The sequence below is a fragment of the Electrona antarctica genome (genome assembly GCF_951216825.1).
Source record: "Electrona antarctica genome assembly, chromosome: 1".
Lineage (NCBI taxonomy): Eukaryota > Metazoa > Chordata > Actinopteri > Myctophiformes > Myctophidae > Electrona > Electrona antarctica.
Window position 1 is genome coordinate 36,280,353 of NC_136806.1, and position 18,642 is coordinate 36,298,994.

The following is an 18,642-nucleotide window of genomic DNA, read 5'->3' on the forward strand; positions in this document are numbered from 1 at the left end:
ATATATGGCCTATACAAATGCCATATATATGTCCTAGCATCTGTTATGTCAGTGTGCTAATTCTATCAGATCAATACTTTGGTGCCATCTAGTGAAACAATTACATACCACATCATTGTATAATATATATTATTATATTGTTCTTACTTCTCTTTTCAATCTCAAATGTTTACAAATGTACAGAGCTCATAAACGCCCAATTTCCGTGTTCACAGCCACCTACTTTGCCAGAGGAACCGATTGCTTTGGATAACCATGATTCTGCGCACTCCAATCAAACGTCTGTTAGGGCCAGATGGGTGTGTCTCAGTCAGGCCTCCATCTCATGAAAGGGAAGGGAGGTAAATATTAACTAGGGATATCAAATCATAAAGTTGAACTGTGCTGCTTGTAGTCAACTAGTCACCCAGAGATACATTTCTTCACCACCACACCCTGTTTGTGTGCTTCTATTATAGTAGGCACCTGCTCTGGACACTCCCTCTGTGCTTCTTAGAGAACAAGCACCACCATACGCCACTGAATCAAATCAAAAAGTGCCTATTTTAAGTTCTAACAACATGGAAATACACTGGCAGAAAGTCCTTGTGTGTCTGTGGTGTGTTTGCGAGATCCAGAGGCGTCATGTTGGAGCTTTCAACATGGACACAGTCACCCAGAATGTGCTGAAGAGGAATGGGGATCCAGGCAGCCTGTTTGGGTTTTCTCTCGCCCTGCATCAGCAACTGAACCCAGTCAACAAGAAACTGTGAGTTGTACTGCTTCGAAGTGAATAAAAAAAAAAAAAGAAAGAACGCTAAACGTATCTGCCCTCTTCTCTGCTCGCTCTGCTATTGCCGATGTCATTGCAGTAGTAATTGAATGGGGGGCTGACAGGAAATTCTCTTCAAAAAGAAAAGGGCTGTTAATCCGGGGGCGGCTGTGGCTCAGGAGGTAGAGCAGGTCGTCCAATGATACATGGGTCAGCGGTTCCAATCCCGGCTCCTCCTGTCCACATGTCGAAGAGTCCTTGGGCAAGACACTGAACCCCACCTTGCTTCCAGTGGTTACCACCATTGGTGTGTGAATGTGGGAAGTGAGGACGCTGGCATCGACTGTTCGTCGCTTCACCTCCCAATGTATGAATGAATGGACCATTGCTTTGAGTAAGCATGTAGTGCATAGAAAAGCGCTATAAAAATGCACATTTGACTTCTCTGCAGGTTGCTGGTTGGGGCCCCACAGGCAAGGCATCAAAACCAAGGAAATGTCACTGGTGTTGTCTACCAGTGTGGACTGAACGCCAAAACCGAACGCTGTCAACCCATTGAGTTTGAAAATGATGGTCTGTTTGCATATATTATCAAATGCACATGTTTCTTTTTTAACTCACTGTGGTGCTACTGTGGCACGTACTACTGTGTAACTGTGATCAGGCATTGTCGACGTGGATATATAATGTATGTATGTTTCTCCCTCAAGAGTTTCTGGAGAGTAAATACATAAATAATCAGTGGATGGGAGTTAGGGTGACCAGCCAAGGTCCTGGGAAAAGTGTAATGGTAAGTAGCACCTTCATGGATTCATTATTATTCATGAATTCATTCATATATCACAGGACAATTGTACGGTCCCCATGGTTTCGAGCCTTGTAATCCGTACTCTTGACTGAGTTGCATTTGGATATCGATCTAGATAAGAGCATTGATTAGATAGATACTCTACCTAGATATTAAGCCTGATTTATGCCTGGTCGTAAACAGGAGTCTTGTACCGAAAATATCAGATCTACCTGAACTTGCTGATTGGATATTTTCAGTAAGTATAACTCAGGCTTTAGGTTGATTGAACAAACAAGTTATCCCTTTTTCCCAACAATGTTGCCTGTTCTCCCCCCACAGACCTGTGGACATCGATACCAGCAGTGGAGTCCCAGCCCAACCCTTTACATTCCCCGTCTGGTGACTGGCCAGTGCTACATCTTAGGAGAGGACCTCCGCGTAGGACAGGCAAAGCGAACATGGAGGAGGGTGGTGTGTGATGCTGAACACCTCAACAGGCGTCAGAAGGACCACGAGTGGTTTGCATTCTGCCAGCAGGGTCATGGGGCATCTTTTGCCAAGGACAATAGAACGGTGTTGTTTGGCGCACCAGGGGCTTACCAGTGGAAAGGTACAGTAGTGGGAAGCTTAATAGGAGCGTCCAGGTTTTTGGTTATTATTTTGCATGATGATGTCCACTTGGTCTTGGACCATATACTATATACTCTTCTGAGTCCCCCAGGTGTCTATATATTTGGTGGGGAATATAGCGTGAACCTTCACATGTGTTACACTTTCCACGTAATGCTCCCCGCTGTCAAATGGAAAGGAGAGGAGCACCCGAGAGGAGGCATGGGGTTGTTTACACTCTACACTACATGCCCCCAGTGCATTTTATTTGATTTTCTTGACCTTTTCTTTCTATGAGGATCCAAAGATCCAAGATTTAGATTGTAAACCAATAGTTTAAAATACAAATCTCCCTAGAGACCAGGCATATTCTAGAGGCTTTGAAAGTTAGAATAATAAAGATGAGGTATCACCAGTTATATCGTTTTGCCCTCAAAACAGGAATTGTAAGAATGGAACTTCTGGACAACCTGGCGGTCTCCAATGAAGAACCTCGAGAGACTGGTGATATGGACCGATTTGAGCCCAGACTCATCCCTCTGCAGAACAACAGCTATCTGGGTCAGTTTCATTCTGTTTGGTTTCATTGGTTTGCAATGAGACTTAAAACCCCATGAACTACTTGAACCCCATGTGCCTGTTCGCCAATTAAGGTCTTCCAATTTAGCCCTACTAGAGGTTCCGAAAACAAACCTGGTGACAAAGGGGGTTGGGCCTTTGCAAGTAGGTCTCCCAGGCTTTGGAAAAGCCTGCCATCGGACCTTAGATTTGTTAGCTCCTTAACTATTTTTAAAACTAAATTAAAGATCCACTTTTATAGGAAAGCTCATAAAAACTCAGAATAATGTATGTTTTTTTTATTTCCACTGACACTGTAATTCTATTCTGCCTTGTTGTTGTTGTTGTAATTGATTGCTATATATCATGATTCACTGTTGTTTTTATATTGTTAAGCACTGTGACATTGCCTAAAAAGGTGCTATATAAAAAAAGTTTATTATATTATTATTATTATTATTATTAAAAAAAACACAAGCCAATCGTTGTCAGGTTTACAACTTAAAAACGTTTTAAATTGCTTTATGCCTGTTTTACATAGTTGCATGTGATACTGTGCACCGAAAATAGTTGATCAACAAGCTCACAATGCATCATGCTGTGGCATGTTGTGAACTTGTAGATCAGCAATCTTTGGTACGCAACATCTATGCCCAACTGAATATAACTCAGGTTGTATTTGCATCCCTTTACCCAGGATTCTCCACAGACTCTGGGATGGCTCTCATTAGGCAGGGGGAGCTCACCATAGTATCAGGAGCTCCGCGTGGAGGATACAGTGGCCAGGTGACCTTTCTGAAGACGGACCCTCTGGCTGAGAGAAGTCTGTCAGTGGAGCTGGTTCTGTCTGGTCCAGGTCTAGCCTCCTCCTTTGGATATGACATAGCAGTGGTGGATCTCAACAGAGATGGGTAGGAGCTTCTTCTCACTAGGATGTATGACATAGCAGTGGTGGATCTCAACAGAGATGGGTAGGAGCTTCTTCTCACTATGATGTATGACATAGCAGTGGTGGATCTCAACGGAGACGGGTAGGAGCTTCTTCTCACTATGATGTTGATGTATGACATAGCAGTGGTGGATCTCAACAGAGATGGGTAGGAGCTTCTTCTCACTATGATGTTGATGTATGTAAAGACATGTTTTCAATAAATAAAAATATGATTTGTTCCTGAAACATTATGGGTTTGCAAATTTATACAGGTTTTGATTGTCACTTTAATGGTGAATATGTTGAGAATATTTACTTTTTAAAACATCTTTGCCTGGCAAGGTCACTCCAGACAGAATTGTCACCCCTTGTGGCATCGTATTTCGTTGCTGCGGTAGCAATAAATCTTCTTTAGCACTACTGTGTAACATGTGGTCAAAGTTTAGTCACAATGAGACTTATGTTATCCACTACTGTGTAACATGTGGTCAAATGGTCAATGTTTAGTCACAGTGAGACTTATGTTATCCACTACTGTGTAACATGTGGTCAAATGGTCAATGTTTAGTCACAGTGAGACTTATGTTATCCACTACTGTGTAACATGTGGTCAAATGGTCAATGTTTAGTCACAGTGAGACTTATGTTATCCACTACTGTGTAACATGTGGTCAAATGGTCAATGTTTAGTCACAGTGAGACTTATGTTATCCAGGGGTCATTGCCATGCTGACTTGTGTGGTGGACATTTTTGTCCAAATTACATTTTTGCCATGTGAGTGGATAATAATATTACCTACATGCTACATCCCTGTGAATGTTACTGTTGTTCCTCTGTGCTTCCCTCTGCAGGTGGGAGGACCTGGCTGTGGGAGCGCCTGAGTTCTTTGTCAAAGATGGTGAGGTTGGAGGGGCCGTCTACGTCTATATCAACAACAAAGGGAAAGACTGGGACCAGCTCCATCCCATACAGCTCACTGGACAGAAAGACTCCATGTTTGGCCATGCAGTGGAAAACATAGGAGATGCCAACCAAGATGGTTACCAAGGTTGTTACATTTCTATATTATTGCTATATGTGCATTCACAACTTAGTTAAATCAGTGGTTCTCAAAGTGGGTTCCAGACTGTATGCAGTATTTACACAGTACATTGGCTATTTGAAAATAGCCTGTTGAGAGCTTGTAGATATGCTATATATTAAAGAAAAACATTGAAACATTAACAACACGTGTTCCCCCACCCCCATACAACACTGAACCTGCATAGACAATTATCTGATAGTGGTCTGCGGCCAATAGAGGGTATGCACATGCATAAAGTGAGTGGTAAATCCAGTGTCAAAGTGAGTTTAACGTTGTTTAATGCAATCAGATAGGACTTTTCTGTTTGGATGTTATGGGCTGTCAAGGCCAGAAAGTAATTTTTTGCCACTCAGTATAGGCGTTCACGCATAACTTCCGGGTATGGTGATGATGTCACGTGCATATACCCTCTATTACATATTTCTGTAACTCTGTCTTGTATAGGTCTGTGTGTGTGCGTGCGTGTTTGTGTCATGTGAGCTTGGATATTAATAATATCTCTTAACAGATATTGCAGTGGGAGCACCGTATGAGGGTTCTGGTCGAGTATACCTCTATTATGGCTCTTCAGGTGGCATCAATAAAAAGCCAGCACAGGTGAGGATGATGTGTCAGAATGCCCAGGTGAGGAAGGTTGACCACTTTCAATCTCCAACCTGGATCAGAAAATCGAGCGGCAAGGACGGAGTTCTCCGTTCAATCAATTAGTAACGCCCATCGGTCAGGACGGAGATTGATAAAAGGACGGAGATTTATTGATATCAAAACCGATCGCATCGCTCCACAGGCTAGGAGGGTCTGTTGCGCAACATTTAGTCTCGCGTTACCAGACTGTTGACTCTCGCAATTTCCAAATGCTTCGGAGATTGTGGAATAGTTGTCTGGCTACGTGAGACTATGCAATATTCAATGTTATTTCCCGGTGGGACATCATCGGTAATGTTCCCCCCCATTTTAGCCGATGAGACCGAAAATCTTAAAACGTGAATAACTCTTGATCTAAATCATTCCGTCCAATTCTAAGCAAAGATTATGTGTTAGACGGCCCATCGCAGTCCCGTCGCTAGTCGCGTTAGAATTAATCATACCTCCCGTTGTTGTCGATCGCCTCGGGAGTGTTTTGGCTACATCAAGCTACTTCAGCTACATCCGGGATATATAAATCGCTGGGCGCTCTGATTTAATGGATTACATAACCCCAGGCGTTTGGTGTGTTAAGGGAAGGTGAGATGGTGATGCCCTCAAATCTATCAATAACACCCACCAGGCACTTCCCCAGTTGTGAGTGTGAATTTGAAAAAGCTAAAATGGTGTCTAAATATTACAATATTAATATTATGTTATTACAATACATTATGCCAATTCATGTCATGTCCCAGTCTAGGGGTGTCTGAGACACAACACAAACATTTTACCGCCTTCCCCCACTCCGAAATAGCCATGCACCCAAACACAACATTCAAATGAAATAAGTATTTATTTTCCAAAATAGTAATTACAGTGAATAAAGTGAGGAACATAAAGTTGGTTTCATAAATAAGATGTGTGTGATAACTGAGGATGACCAAAATGAAAAGCAGCGTGAATATGGTCTTTGTCTAAACATTCAGCTACAGAACTCCATTGAAGTCTTCTTTGTTGTATGTATGCGTGTGCTGTACTGTAGGTCCTCTCCCCAGGCCAAGGTTCTAATGGAGTAACTCTATTTGGATATTCTCTGTCTGGAAACCTGGACGTGGATGACAATCACTACCCAGATCTGGCTGTTGGGTCACTCTCAGATTCCGTCTTTGTTTACAGGTAATTTTACCCTGGTTGAATTATCTCACTGTCGAGTTGTTGATATAGTATTATTAGGACCAGTTCCAGTTTTGGGGTGGAAGGAAGGCATCTTATGAGGCACTTACTCATAATTTATTTATTTCTCGTTTTACTTAATCACTTTGTGTCATGCACTGAACAATCATTCTACATTAGAGATCATTTGAGAGAATAGAGATTATAAATCCTGTTTTAACCATTAAGGTTTACTGCATTTTGGTATTGAATGTATCAATTACAAATCTTACAAATCTAATTAAAATCTACATTTCCCCAAAGCATTGGTCATCCATGCATGCCAATTTCACTTCACGGTCAGCAATGATGATGTTGCAAAGGCCTTTCTTTTCATACCCTACCAGCTTTAATATGAAAAAGTAGTGAATTATGTCTGTAGCAAGCTCATGGAGCTCCTCAAAAGGGGAACATGGATGACAAAATAATGGTCCAAAACATACATTCCTTTCAGAACGGCTGTCACTTGAGCCAACGCCACCTGTCCTACAATATAACTCGTCTTTCTCTCCTGCAGGGCACGGCCAGTGGTCAGTGTCACCACTGACCTGACGCTAACTCCAAGTCAAGTTGACATGGATCACTGTGATAAACACAGATGGTGAGATGTGCTTAACATAACAAATCAGCAATGTGCATCGTTTAGACTTTTGTTTGTCACGAAAAGTAATCCATTCACATCCACATTCATCTAGTTTTCCCCGTCCAGGTTTAGACACCTTGGGCCCTATTAAGCAAGTGGAATCTAATTACATATAATTTTACAGTTTTTAAGACGTGGGGGCGGGTGCAATGTCATATTACAATTATGGGCCAGGTAAGAAGCGCTTTCGACACCCCGTGGTGTGAGCAAAACGGCCTTGAATTAGTCATGGGAGTGTTTAAGGGAGTTTTGAGGCTTACCCAATGAACATGTCCGTACTATTCTCTTTACGACACCAGCTGATGATGCGCCCTTTTCGGCAAGTGGTATTACATTTCTGCAGACTGGCACCATAGACATGACATGACTTTGTCACATTTGGGTTAATTATTCATATTGCACTGCATGCTGTCACCTTTATGGCTCCAAAGAACAGATCCACAAGCTGTCACTCACAGCCATGATGTGCATCGCTTGTAGGCCTATGTCTCTATTTTGTTAAGTAACTTGCAGTTTTCATTGGAAAGTCATTACAGCGGCGCAGCCATATGCTAAGGGAGGGAGATATACGCACATCGTCACTTAATTTGTTTCTGTTCTAAGCATGAAAAACAGCTGTAAAAATCTTTATTCTAGTTCATTTGATTCATAAATGAATAACTAAGACTTTGAAATGGCACCTACCTATACCTTTCAGATCGGAATGGAACTGCGAGTAGATACGCAGCATTGGCTGGCAAATTGGCAATCCATGCGTAATGTTCCCAGAATCGTCTAACCCCCGAACATACAAGTTCGTTTGATATTGTTTAATTCGATAAAAATAGAACCATGTACCATACAGCGAATGAAAGCAAGATTCCTAAGGAATATGGGGATTTTTACATTTTAAAAAACGGTTGAGAAATGAGAGAACCATGAGTGTTTATAATATCAAATATTATAAGAATAATATGAAAGACAAACGGGCTGTGAAGAGCTCAGCTCACCATCCCGACAAGGAGGAAATATAGCCTATAGTGCATGCACGTATATGCACTGACTGTTGCACACACGCTCTTTATTTGTTTCTATTGAAAAACACCAGTAAAATAACGTTTATTTTATTTTATTTCATTCGAGTCACGACGAAGGAATGAGTTGAAATGCCATACGTGCGCCATGCGTATTGCTGCGGCCCCAATGTTATGGTCTTCGCTCGTAGCATATTATTGAAGAAGAATTGAGTCGGGTGTGATACAGCGTATGAAAGCAAACCTCCCAATGAGTATGGAGATGTTTTAATTTCTAAAAAAGGTTGAGAAATGAGCGATATATGACCCTTTATAATCTCAACGAGAAAGCCAGAAAACTCGCTGTTGCCATGTGTCATAGAAACAAGTAAATAGGTCTATAAACATACTCCCAAAAGAATCGCATATAACAGGGGTCTACAACCTATTTTAAATGAAGTGCCATGTTTTTATTTTCTAGATAGTGAGTCTGCCATATCAAGATTCCTTTTAATGACACCACATTAAAATTTCCAGCATATTTTGATTGTCCACAAATATAAAGTTCTTCCTTCTTTTTACATATTTTCTTGCACATTGTTAGAATGATCATTATAAATATATATCCCCCTGCAGTCAGAGTTCATTGTTTTAATGAATGAATGTGATGCATTGTGAGCTGGTAGATCTGCTATTTTCAAAAGTAATCTTTGAAAAAAGTGACAATAAGAATATTTGTGAAAAATGTTATTGAAACATTTAAAAACACAAATCTGTCATGGGGGTCACTGGTTTAGTTGGGCAAATGCATTCATCTGGGGGTCCTTGACATGGGAATGTCGCTGTGTGAGGATCACTGGTTTAAACAACATTAGGAGAAAAGCCCAAATAAGCACTTTAGAAACAAGAAAAGCAACCACAACTACCAATATTTACAAGCAACTTTGCAGAAAAAGAAGCCGCTTATAATAAACAGCAGACATGGCAACACTCCAGCAGCACTCCAGAGCCGTTCAAGTGTAAAATCAAACAGTGCTTTTTGCTTTTAAGACGTGGTCAGACCCAGGCGGAATCGGTATGCGCTGAGTGTTTTTAGGTCAAGGGGCTTAATAGCAAATTAGCGCAAAGCGAAAATAATTAACATATGGACACTCCCCCAATGCTAAATTATGCAGGAACGTGGTATTCCATATGAGTGAGCGCTCACCACGGCTTCCATAATACGAAAAGGCGCAGAGCGAGGGCGAAATCTGTATTACCGCATGGGTTTTTCGTCTTGCTTAATAGGGCTCCTAGAATGAGACAAACGTCAGGTGAAAGTCATTAACTTCCTGAACTTGTTTATTAATCCTGCATGTTTTGGTGTGCATTCGTACAGCCATTTCACAGCGCGGGCATGCTTTGCCTACACCACACATCCAGCATCCTTCAATCCTAAACTGAGTAAGTTCTCACACTATCCTTTTTTTCTTGGTTCAGAACCCCTTTCATCTCGATTCCAGGTTGGCTCTGCCTCTGAACCATTGATTTTGCTATACGTTTTATAACCTTGTCAATTAAAATCAAGATTGTTCAGTTCCCCAGTCTACAGGAGCCTTGTGGAACCTTCTCAAACAAATAAAGGGGAAGTTTTAGCCAATTTAAACTTGCTGCCCTTATTTTTGGGCATGTCATTATAGGTGAACATTTTCAAATGTTCACAAAATGCTCACAAAAGTATAGCCTAGGCCTTATTCGATGCACGTCAAATTTAGAATGAAACAAATCTAGTAATAAATGCTCTATTTAATCAAATATAAGTCCAGAGCTTCATTACGTTAACTCAGATATATTACTAGCAGTAGCAGTAATGACATATATGTTTCCTCTCTAGCTCTCAACTTTTCCTTTGAGTCGGACGCTGAGAGGAGGAAACAGAGACTTCCTCCTAGGCTGGAGATCACCAGCCCATCCAGAGGACTTGTAGATCTATCAGGGCAGGGCAAAGGAAACTGTACAGAGATCAATCTCAGGCTCCAGGTACTGTGTTATGGTCCCTTCATACCATGTTGTGTGGTTTTGAACGTGGGGGCCACTAGGGGGTGCCAGGGTATCCGAAAATGAATTTCAATCAACATTTTCATTACTGTCATTATTAGTTTTTCAAAACATTTGGAAATTTGCAAAAATGGCAGATGTACAAGCTCACAACTGTCTCATAGATTGTGAGTATTGAGACGTAGATTGACTATTTTCACTATTTTCATTGTAGATAAAAGTTTCGCAATAGGCATGGCACATTTTTGGAACCAATGCTCTTTAGTATATAGTATGGAAACATCTAAAAATATATATATATATAATATATATCACCACAAATCATATCAGGAACTGCATACACATTTTATACATACACTGGCTTCCCAACACGTACACAAAATGAGCAAATCTAATAGAACATGAAGTCTTGACATGAATGACAATCAGTGTATTGTGTATTACATTCATTTTGAATACTTTCTGTACTACGTACTTGACTCTGCTGTAGAGAGAGATCCAGGACAGACTACACAGTATTCCTGTCTCCGTCTCTGTGTCCTTGTTGAGTTCCAGCCACACCACCGGGCAGACTAGTGACCTACCCCACATCACCCCTGTCCTCAACCACTTCCAGCTGAATAAGAATATATCTGAGGTGTGTGTCTGTGTTCATGCATGTGTATGTTTTCAGTTTGGGACACATGGATAAGTTATGTTTTAGGTGTGTGTGTGTGTGTGTGTGTGTGTCTGTGTTCATGCGTGTGTATGTTTTCAGTTTGGGACACATGGATAAGTTATGTTTGAGGTGTGTGTGCGTGTGCGTGTGTGCGTGTGCGTAGCGTGCGCATGCATGCATACAAATACTATATTTACTGTACTGGTTTCATTCTCAGATAGTGTTCATAAACAAAGGCTGTGGCAGCGATGACATCTGCCAGAGCAACTTAGAGCTGCAGCACAAGTTCTGCTCTAGACAAACACAACACAAGCAAGATGTTTTCAAGTCGTTGCACAGGTCAGACGAAAAAAACTCACTGAATGGACGCATATAAACGTCTACATTTTGGATTTAATGTGTTATTTATTTGTATTATTTGCAGTGGTGGTATTGGTATGGTACTTTTCCCAACAACATCAAGAATTGCTGTTTATTTGTATTTGGGTTTTTTTAAATACGGTATAGATACTGTAGCATTTAAACAATACACTGTCTATTGCCAAAGTAAAGATTTGATATAAAATCCTCATCCTCTGTTTTATTTAACCATTTCAATGTTTTTACTTCAGTTGATCGGCATCCCCAAGGGGTCTGTACTTGGTCCCTCCTTATTTCCCCCTCTTAACCAAATCTCTTTGTCCCAATAGATGTGCTATTTCTGCCAAATTATGACATGCCCTAAATTGTTATAATACGATTCATGTAGTAACTACATGAATCCCATACATACATGCCATACATACATTTTTAAGAGTTAACTACATTGTAGTTAACTTTTAAAAATGTATGTACATACATTTTTAAGAGTTAACTACATTGTAGTTAACTTTTGAAAATGTATGTATGGGCCTACCCTTGTGGGTCAAACTACACACACTTACACTGGGGATGTCACTGTGTGTAGTGAGGATGGCATGGCTGTCATAACTCCCTCTGATGAGGACATTGCCTTGGAGATCACTGTGACCAACAGAGAGGGAGATGATGCTCACCAGAGTCACCTCATCATCTCACTGCCCGATTCACTGCTATATTCTTCCTTTATCTACAATAAGGCATCCGTAAGTAATCAGCCCTTTATATATTATAATAACAGCTGATTTATGTGGGACAACAGAACAAATATAATAAAAAAAAAATACAATACGGCTAAGTGAGACGTTTTCAACGACAAAGTTTAAAAACATATACCTACTACTATGTGTAGGTATGTGCCTCTCTAATGTCTTTAGGCAGGGTGGTCCATATTTTATGAGCATCATTTATATAAAAGCAGCACTCACCATTTTCTCCTGGGTGCCCTTGGGCATACTGAGAAAGCCCACTGTGTAGAGGATCTCATCTATAACAGAATACAGATTGACCTTTTCAATGTCATGGTGGTTTCACTCTGGAGCCAGCTAGCTACCCTGCTGGCCTGGGATCAAACCACCCTGAAGCCTGATTTTATATATACTTTGTTGTGCAGCATTGGCACTGTACAGTAATTTAATAGCCAATCTACAAGCGCACACATGTTGCATGAGCTTGTAGATCGGCTACTTTCAGTGTGTTGACAACACCATTGTGTGTGTGTGTGTGTGTGTGTGTGTGTGTGTGTGTGTGTGTGTGTGTGTGTGTGTGTGTGTGTGTGTGTGTGTGTGTGTTGTGCCAACAGGAAACAGAAATTAGATGTACAGCTAATGAAAAGGGAACATTAGTAGACTGTGAACTGGGAAACCCATTCAAAAGGAATGCTGAAGTGAGTATTGCATTTTAACGTGTACGTGCGCGCGTGCTTGCAAACGTGCGTGCCAGTCACTATATGCAATGCATTATTGATATTTGCTTCCATTTAGGTCACGTTTTATGTGATGCTATCAACAACCCGCATCTCACTGAGTACAACACACATTAATGTTACCCTAAAACTTGAAACGTAAGTAGGTACTGTATAACTGACTTGAAACCTAAACATATTAATGACCTGGGGGTTTGTAATTCTAATAGTCTTATTTTCATGTGATGCAGGACAAGTGTACAGAGTATAAAACCAATTGAGGCATTTGCTAAAGTTGTATTCGAGCTACAACTTCAAGTATTTGGGTAAGTATCTATAAACACCATCCATGGCTTGTAAGTCTGGCAACATTTAGCTTTAAAGCTACAATCTGGGGCTTAATTCAATGAATCAAATGTTACTGTAACCAATCTGTATGCCATGGTATAGTTTGTTGATCCAATATAACTGTTTAATTAGGAGATTGTGTGCACATATAATACCTGTATTTAGGCCAGGTGTTGGATCAAGGCAGGAATCAAGCAAAAAAAAACATCCACACACTGGGTTAAAGCTCTCAAACAATTGTATCAAGGGTGCAACAATCAACCATGTGGGTCTTCATCAGGCAAGTGTTTTTACTGAAAGACATTTTTTTTTTTTTTTACAGCACAGGTGCTATATATTGTCATTAGCCAATGGCTAATGACAATATATAGCACCTGTGCTGTAAATCAGAAGAAAAGCAACCTATAGCTGATAATCCAATCACAGGGGAGTTCAAGCTGTCTCTCCAATGCCTGCACACCCTGGCCAAGACCTACTATCAGCGGAAGTGGCGGAAGTGTTGCGTGTAAGATAACTACGTCACGCGGTGTTTACTAGTCCCCACCCAATGATCATTTCAGCGGGAATACATTTTCGGGAACACAACGCTGCGATTGGTCAAAAAACGTTAACTTCCGGGGGGGGGGGGGGGGGGGGGTTACACGGCGGAAGTCCCGCCTTTCGATAGCTTCTCTGCCTTAGGTTGTGACCAGGCTCTTCTTTTTCGCAGTTAAGTGAGCCTGGGACCGAGGCTAATGCCTGCACAGAAAATAGATTATAATCAATAGCAAATAAATAATCAATAGAATAAGTAGTACATTACGGAAAAGCTATAATATAAATATTTAAAATAAAAAAATGGTGATAGGAGTTTACAAAGATACTAGTACTAGAATGTTATTTCATGTCTCTGGCAAGATTGAAACCAGCAATATTCTGCAGCACCGAGTAACAGCCAGGTTTACTAACAGCCTGGGCACACTTGAACTTCCATGCGCGGCCAAAGGAAGCTGTCTTTTGCGTCATTTCCGGGTTTTTAGACAGCTGGTGGATGGAAATGCAGCTCCACCCACGCGGCAGATTGCCGCTGGGGCAAGCTTTAACAGGAATCTGGCCGACGCGCAATCTGCTTTGTCAACTTGATTGACTATTATAAATAGACTGCGCACCGGATTGGAAACTATATGACAGCTTTACTGTAGTTCGGACCTCAGGAAAGTGAAAACACTAATGGAGTGTAGCTTTACCATTACAACTATAGGCCTATACTACTCCTCTGTTTGATTTATTGAATTGATTGAATACAGTTTGCAAAGAGCACAGGAAAGTGCAGTTCAATAAAGGATTTAACACCCAAGAAAGCACTATTGGTTGTTTCCATTGGGTCCTTTGCACTCAATTCATTATCCAGAGGAAAAGTAGGTTGTACACAATAACAATGTGAGCACAATAGTTTGTAGGCCATCAGTACAGTATATGTATGTATTAGTGTGATGTTCACCTGTGTGTGTGTGTGTGTGTGTGTGTGTGTGTGTGTGTGTGTGTGTGTGTGTGTGTGTGTGTGTGTGTGTGTGTGTGTGTGTGTGTGTGTGTGTGTGTGTGTGTGTGCGTGTGAGCGTGCGTGCGTGCGTGCGTGCGTGCGTGCGTGCGTGCGTGTGTCTCAGGCTTGCTTCCCCCTCTCAGGTGTCTTTTGGGGAGGACATCATGGGTGAGAGTGCCATAAAGACAGATGATGAGATTGGAACCCTAGTGCAGTATGAATTCAGGGTGAGATTGGAACCCTGGTGCAGTATGAATTCAGGGTGAGATTGGAACCCTGGTGCAGTATGAATTCAGGGTGAGATTGGAACCCTGGTGCAGTATGAATTCAGGGTGAGATTGGAACCCTGGTGCAGTATGAATTCAGGGTGAGACCGTGAGACGGCATCTGGAGGATCCACGTCAGTATATTCCAATAGTTTAGAACTGGGTTCCTCAAAGTGGGTGCCGTGGGGAGGGGGGAGAGGACACGCCGCCAGCGCCCACAGCGTCCCGAGCAGGAATCGACCCCAGGACCTTCTAGCTGTGAGGCGACAGCACTACCGACTGTGCCACTGTGCCCAAAAAACATTTTTGAATAGTTAAAATAGCCAATCTAGAAAGCATGGACGAAAATAGAGCCCTAAATCTCTTTGCCAAAAGTAGCTGATCTATAAGCTTGTATAGAGCAGCTATTTTTGTCTTATTTCCCCCCAAGAATAGGATGGGGTTCAAGTAGTAAAGTCAATTATAAACGTATTTTCAACCTGTCCTATAATGCAGTGGTTCCCAAACTTTTTCATGTCAAGGACCCCCAAAATTATACTCATTAGCCTGCGGACCCCCCATTTGAAAATATATGCCAAGGACCCCCCATAAGAGAAGATGTTTTATGGCTCTAGCAGTGATTCTTAACCAGTTTAATTTCAAGGGCCCCAGGTTTGACCTGAATTTAGGCTATGGTTCCCCATTAAATGGCATTTCTATCTCTGGTACCCCAATGTATATTGTAAAATCAAAGTTAATTTAACTCTGAGAGTGTACAAATGGAACCAAATGGACCCAATTTGGTTCCATGTGTACACTCTCTGAGTTTACAGAAGATAAGAGTCCATTTGGTTCCTAATTATCATTTAGCTGGGGACCCCCTGGAACTCTCTCAAGGACTCCTAGGGGTCCCTGGACCCCACTTTGGGAACCACTGCTATAATGGAAATGGATATTCTATGTGACATACTGTATCTCAGTAGGGAAGTTTTACGTATTTTTCGTACCATAATATGACATAAATGTAAATGAAATAAGATTATCAACCATGCATGTTGGATGAGTCACAAGAGTAATATTATAATGTTATCACTTTGTCCTCCTCAATAGCAAAAACAGTGGCCATGACATTTCTGTGCTGTTGTGGGTACACAGCTAAGGGTTTATTTAAATCAGAATCAAATCACAACTCCAGATGTTTTCTATGTAGGTTGTTAAAAACATACTAAAGAGGAGATCGCAAATTGAATCACATCACTTTTTCACGCAAACCAACAGACCACATTTTTCTCAAAGTGGGGTCCACCAGGGACCTTCAGGGTTCCTTAGGGGGATCCAAATGGACCCTTGCAGCCTCTGCTCTGAGAGTGTACAAATGGACCCTTGCAGCCTCTGCTCTGAGAGTGTACAAATGGACCTGCATTTGTACACTGTCACACTTATGGGGGTTCTTGATATTAAAAGGTTTGAGAACCACTTGTTTTAGTACACATAGAGATGTAAAGCAATGCTGCCTTGATCTTCTTCACTTTCCTACCAGATAACAAATTTGGGCCGGCCGTTGAAATCTTTTGCCAATGCGTCACTTAACATCCTCTGGCCCAAAGAGACCTCCACAGGCAAGTGGCTGCTCTACCTGGTTCAGATCAGCAGTAAGGGAATTCAGCCCGTCTCCTGCTCACCTGTGAAAGAAATCAATCCATTAAAAGACATAAAGGTGCTAAGCTCTCATTTTACTTCAAAATCTAATTTCTCCTATAACTTTGAGTGGAACATGAAAGCTGTGTAAAATTGTGTAATTGTAAAATTAACTTTTTTTTAATGTTATTGTTTCTATCAAGGGATGGCATGAGACATTGAGGAGAAAGCGTGAAGCGGAACTCGAAGATTTATTCTCTGATGGCATCCCATTCCTTAACAAAAAAAGGACATACAAAATATTGGTGAGTGCTATTTGTTACTATTATAACCGGCAAGTTTACAACACGCACGCACACACACACACACACACACACACACACACACACACACACACACACACACACACACACACACACACACACACACTCACACACACACACACACACACACACACACACACACACACACACACACACACACACACACACACACACACACACACACACACATTTATGATTCTCTCTCAGACATGCTCAGATGAGGTGAAATGTGTGGAGATACGTTGCCCTCTGCAAGGCTTGGACAGTACTGCAGTTGTATATCTCCGCTCTCGCCTCTGGAACAGCACACTGGCAGAGGTACTTCTTTTTTTTAAACACTGTAATCCCAATCTCCATAGCTTTTGCTTTGTATCACCATTCAACAGTGACCCCATTTTCTACATGGCCCTGTAATTGAACTGAAATATCATGTCTATACTTTGACCTTGAGGCTCACTGAACATCTATATTTCAGTCAAGTTAACTCTTGAGTTCCCCTTTCTGGACAGGACTACAGTTCGCTGAACTATCTAGACATTGTAGTGGATGCCAGCCTTAGCCTCACTGACTCCCCACCCAATATTGGACTGAAACCACAGAAACCAGTAACCCAGGTAAGGCACAAGGCTTCGTTTATACTTTTGGCCAATCACAGAGAACCTGTACATGCATATACTGTACATACCATTCAATGTCTTTCTACTTCTAAAGATTTTTATTTAATTATTGATCATTTAATTACACATAATATGTATGTATGTATGTATATCCATTTACTGATAATAAATATAGAGTTATATGTAATAAACTAACACAAGATTATGGAACATTATACACATGTAGCAGTTGAGGTGACTTTACAGCTCCATCCCACATTATTACTGATAATATATTTCTAGGTGAGGCTGACTGTGTTCCCTGAAAAGAAGCATGTATACTTCACCAAGGTGGCCTGGTGGATCATTTTCCTCACGGTCATCACATCACTCCTGCTATTGGTCGCACTTGGCTTCCTGCTTTGGAAGGTATCCAATCATGGCACAAAACTTAAATCAATCAATCAACCATCATCATGTTTTACTGAAATCTGCTGCCTGCCCGCTGTCACATGAATGTAGCAGGGGTGCAAATTAAGTGCAGTATTTGATTTGGTTTGAAATGGTCTGGACTATTATGACACCATGTAAACTATCTCAACACATACATTCGAATCTCCAACTGTGATGACGTCTGTTTTCTGCCCATGTTCTTCCCAGTGTGGCTGCATCAACTGCCCAGAACATGCCAAGAAGCATGATGAAAATGTAAACACACAGGCACCATAAGGCCTGACAGGAAATGTCATTGAGGAAAGCTGACGGAATGTTTTTGAGACCTGCACCGCTCCTGTAGCCAAGCTTGAACAAAGGATGAAGAAAGGTGCAGCAGTTTCCCCAGTGCTTCAAGAAATGTCATTGGACATATCTGGTGACACAGTGGGCTGCATGTGGCCAATGCCATGCACGGGTAATGTCATACCATTGGTTTGAATGCAACTATTGAACTGTGTTGAACATTTGCCTTTGCTTGACCCCGTGAGTTTTGTTTTGTGTGATTTATACTTTTTCATAGTTTGCTCTGTGGTGTTGGGGTGGGGTTGCAGGTTATTGGGTAAACAAGTACTTTTTAAATTATTAAATTGTGGTGTGTGTGTGTGTCTTTCATGATTTAGGTCTTACAAACATTTAGAGTTGTGTGGTAATCCTCAGTTGCTCCTGTGTTGTTTACTCAGTTGAAATATACCTTTGCAATGTTGATGTTTGACAGCGGGCATGGTGCATATTTTAACCATCTCATTAAATCCTAGTGGAAAGAAAATAATTTGCTGAACCACAACCT

At 41.3% G+C, this 18,642-nt stretch overlaps 1 protein-coding gene across 1 annotated transcript; it reads left to right on the forward strand.

Annotated features, from left to right (window-relative positions):
• Positions 1-560: 560 nt before the first annotated feature.
• LOC306920170 (integrin alpha-6-like) lies at positions 561-18,633 on the forward strand (the record flags this gene model as incomplete). Its single annotated transcript, XM_079496828.1, has 25 exons — positions 561-748; positions 1,203-1,324; positions 1,462-1,541; positions 1,881-2,151; positions 2,592-2,711; positions 3,406-3,619; positions 4,492-4,688; positions 5,233-5,321; positions 6,391-6,524; positions 7,078-7,161; positions 9,574-9,638; positions 10,069-10,214; positions 10,723-10,869; positions 11,108-11,229; positions 11,837-11,993; positions 12,590-12,673; positions 12,771-12,850; positions 12,943-13,017; positions 14,683-14,785; positions 16,344-16,520; positions 16,645-16,746; positions 16,972-17,082; positions 17,274-17,378; positions 17,664-17,789; positions 18,021-18,633. 25 exons carry the CDS (start codon positions 561-563, stop codon positions 18,087-18,089), a joined length of 3,168 nt encoding a protein of 1,055 aa, XP_079352954.1. The 3' UTR covers positions 18,090-18,633.
• Positions 18,634-18,642: the final 9 nt, after the last annotated feature.